The 4,290-nt window shown below is 53.7% G+C and overlaps 1 protein-coding gene across 1 annotated transcript in view; it reads left to right on the forward strand.

Moving 5' to 3' along the window:
• LOC106810936 (coiled-coil domain-containing protein 40-like) overlaps positions 1 to 3,363 on the forward strand; it is an 11,184-nt gene extending 7,821 nt beyond the window's left edge. Inside the window, exons 6-7 of the mRNA XM_014814420.1 lie at positions 562 to 685; positions 948 to 3,363. Coding sequence (XP_014669906.1) covers positions 562 to 685; positions 948 to 2,677 — 1,854 coding nt within the window. The 3' untranslated portion in view covers positions 2,678 to 3,363. The remainder of the gene's footprint in view (positions 1 to 561; positions 686 to 947) is intronic.
• The last annotated feature ends 927 nt before the right edge of the window (positions 3,364 to 4,290 follow it).

A 4,290-nucleotide genomic window follows, 5' to 3' on the forward strand; every position in this document is an offset into this window, starting at 1 on the left:
CACGCGCGCACGCGCGCACGCACGCACGCGCGCACGAACGTGTACCTGCACACGCGCGCACGCACGCACGTGTACCTGCACACACACGCACGTGTACGTGCACACACACGGACGCACGCATGCACGCACGTGTACGTGCACACGCGCGCACGAACGTGTACCTGCACACGCGCGCACGCACGTACGTGCACATGCACGCACGGACGCATGCACGCACGTATACGTGCACACGCACGCACACACGCACACACGCACGCACGTTTACATACACATTACACACGCACGCACGCATGCATAATAAATCGGTAATAATCGCTATCGGGTGTTGTCGTGTAGACGCTACATAATCGCTAACTAGTTAGCTTAACTCGAGTTAAGGTTCGTCGTGTAGACGTAGCTTGAGACAAACTGAGCCCCTTAATTTTAGCTGGGTCCTTAATATATTTCTTATTTTTACTTTAGGTGCCCAGGTGCTCGTTTTCAATTCTGCATTATGCAATCTAAAGTATTCTTTACTTGAGAGTAATATTTATTCCACACCAATCTATTCGCTCTGTTTAGGAGGCACTAAGTCAGCAGCACCAGTACGTAAGAAATTTGGAGACTGAAATGCAAGGATTCAAGAAGACAGTGAGCCAAGAGCAGGAACAGAATGAGAAACTGACGTATTTGCAAAACAAAAGTGGTTAGCATTGTCATGGTGTCTTTGTAACAAGTGAATAAATTCTTGCAAGAACCACATTACACATGCCCATAAAATGAGTCATTAGTCATGTCGTTTTATCGACATAATGTAATATATGTAATATACATAGTGACATAATAATAATAATACATAGTTATTGTAATAATAATAATAGTAATAATAATAGACATATTATTATTTATTCACACCACCGCCTCACTGCTGACATAATTACATTTTCTTGTCCGGTTGCACTTTCCAGAATCCGAATTGGCGCAACTTAAGAAGACCGTCTCGCAGACGCAGACGAAACACGAAGTGCTCCAGCAAGAGTACACAACATACGCGCGCATCATGCAGGAGACGGACCAGGCGGCCGCGCGCGCCGAGGCCGACAAGAACACCCAGCAGATGGAGCTGTCGTCGCTGCAGACGCAGACCGAGCGCGAGCACGCTGAGCGGTCGCGGCTCGAGGCGGCCATCGTCACGGCGATGCGCGCCAAGCTGACGGCGAAGAACGCCGCGCTGTACAACGAGCGGACGACGGAGCGCGTCGCGACGCAGCTCAGGGAGACGGAGGCGGCGCTCGCGCGTGTCGACAACGACGCGTCGGCGGCGGCGCTGCGCGTCACCTACGCTCACAACGTCGCCGCGCAGCAGCGGCGTACGGGCGGCATGCTCGACGTGCGGGTAGCGGACGCGCGTGGCGTGCTTGCGCGGCGTGAGCGAGAGATCCGGAAGCGCGGCGCGGTGATCGAGCGCAAGCAGACGATCATCGAGCAGCTGCAGCGACGCGCCGCGACGATGCTCGCCGCGACCGGCGGCCTCGAGATCGGCCCGCTCGAGATGCAGGCGGCGTCGCTGCGGCGATCGATCGACGACGTCGACCGGCAGGGGGCGCTGCTGCAGAAGCTGTGGCTGCGCGAGCAGACGGAGCTCGTGCGGCTGACGCGCGACGGCGCGCGGGAAGGCGCCGACGTCAACGAGCTTCGCAAGCGACTGACGATCCTCTTCCAGAAGCGGCTGCGCGCCGAAGCCGACATCAAGCGGCAGGGCGACGAGATGCGCGAGATCGAGCGCGGCACGCGCAGCCTCCAGAACGACATGATCAAGCTGAACACGCTCGTGCACCGCGAGAGCGGCCTGCACAGCGCCCTCGAACAGGACAACGCGCTCGCCGAGATGGACTTTGTGCAGGCGCTCAAGGCTGCTGAGCTTGAGGCAGTGCAGCTGAAGAACCAACTGGAGGCAACGAGTGAGGAGAAGGAGCGTTTGCTCGCGAGTTTGATCGAGGCCGAGCGACAGATCATGCTGTGGGAGAAGAAGGCACAGCTGGCGCGGGAAGCCCGCGACGCTGTCGACTCGGAGGCAGGCCGTGGCGAGGCGCGTGCGATGCGCACCGAGATCCACCGCATGCGCGTGCGGCTCGGTGAGCTGGCGCGCGCGCAGGAGCGGCTCGTGCAGGACACCGAGCGCAGCGTGTCGAAGCGCGACGCCATCGCGGCGCGCGGCGAGGCGCAGACGCGCGCCGGTAACGTCGTCACGCACGCGACGCTGCACAAGCAGCAGGTGGAGACGCGTCGCAGCGTCACGCGCGTGCGCCGCGAGGCCGAGATGTGTGAGCAGGAGCTACACGAGCTGCAGCAGCTGCAGGAGGAGATCGGAGCGCAGCTTGATGAGCGGCAGGCGGCGGTGCGGCACGCGCGCGAGCAGCTCACGGAGGCGGACACCCGCATGCAGGCGCTCGCAGACGCCAAGCACGTTAACCTCGTGCGCATCGTCAGCCGGCAGCAGCGGGGCAAGCGATACGAGGCGGCGAGCGAGGGCAAGTACAAGCTGCTCTGCAAGGACACGGTCGCCGTGGCGACGGAGCGGCAAAGGCAGACGGAGCGGATGCAGCAGCTTGAGCAGATCGTGAGGAGCCTGGAAGCTGAGCATCCGCAGATTAGGCTTCGAACGACCAGGATGAGGATGGGTATCACGCCTACCTGATGTCTGTCACCAACGTACTGCCGTACGCTAGACGTGTTCTCTGACGTTGCATGTGTATGTCGCACAAACTCGTGAGTGATGGTGGAGTGAGACACATTGCAAAGCCTCAGCATGAAGATTAGGCAACAGGTTCCAGCGCCATCTTGTGGCATTCAGCGACCTCTCAAAGTGCAGTTGGAGTTAAAATTTATATCCGTACAGCCTTTAGTGTCCTATAGTGGATTCAACAAGATGAAGTTATATGCCTCCCAGTCTATGTGATGTTAAAAATCAATGCCACCTGGGTCGCCAGATGACCAAATTTGAACACTGCATAATTAGCAGAATCTGAATTTGCTGTCACCTTTATATGTGGAAACGTTTACAGTTTTTAGAACATATTTATTTACCTGTTAATAGCCTGCTAGGAGTAAAGTTGGCACTCTTTCAGGTTATTTTTTAATACGTTAAGATTAGCTAGTTTTTCCTCAGCACGTTTGTGTGCTCTCGCTCTTAGCCATTGTTATAGTGTTTGTTAGACAAGCTGTGACATGAAGAAGTGGTTTCCTATTTTACCTTTATTTGTGTTGCATATAACACTTTGCGCATTAATTTGTATCATTTATAGTGGACGTACATTAGCATTCTATCCTATGTGCAGTGTGGAGTGATTGCAGTGGCGTTTAAAATACACCGAATGATTTCAATAAGAGTATTCTTGTTTTAATATTTCACTTCACAAAGCCATTCGCTATAACGCCCAGCATTATAGTATTACAAAATGAATTTACATGATATGTTACTTACTGGTCAGATGGTGCTCGGGGCTACAGTGTTAGTGGTTATGAATACTCGTGATTGATAACTCATAACTATAATATATACATAACTACACTATTGAATTATCATAACCATTGCGACACTTCTAACAGTGTTGTAGGTCTCGAGGCCGGTCTTGGCCTCGAGACCGTTTTCCTTGGTCTCGGTCTCGGTCTTGGCCTCGGAGTGCAATGACTCGGACTCGGACTCGGACTCGAGCCCTCCGGACTCGAGGACTCGGGTCGAGGCCACTACATACATAGTACACAACTGTACATATTGTAACACGACGCAGTTTACAATAATTTAAAACTAAAACTTTTAGGTTTTCTAGATACACGGCCTAATCTTGTAACGTTTTCAATGGCTCGATTAAGATTCTTGTCCCTTTGGTTTGAATCTGCTGTCACTTCGTCCCTTTGCGCCTTTCCTACCACTTCTTTCTCTTCTTGACTTCTACCACTTCGAAGGTACTAGCACTCTCTAATTTGGTTCAACAAGCCATGTCATTCACGTAAAACAGAAATGGATCCGTTACTTTGACACGTTTCGTATGACTCGTGTCTGTGTTTTCGTGCGCAGTTGCAGCAAGCAGATGCGTGATATTGTTCGATACAAGCACACGCACGCACGCACGCACATGTACGTACACACGCACGCACACACTCATGCACGCACGTGTACGTGCACACGCACGCACGCGTGCACACGCACGTGTACGTGCACACGCACGTACGCACGCTCGCATGCACGCACGTGTACGTGCACACGCACGCATGCACGCACGTGTACGTGCACACGCACGCATGCACGCA

This window comes from Priapulus caudatus, unplaced genomic scaffold (genome assembly GCF_000485595.1).
Source record: "Priapulus caudatus unplaced genomic scaffold, Priapulus_caudatus-5.0.1 Scaffold488, whole genome shotgun sequence".
In the NCBI taxonomy this organism is placed as follows: Eukaryota; Metazoa; Priapulida; class Priapulimorpha; order Priapulimorphida; family Priapulidae; genus Priapulus; species Priapulus caudatus.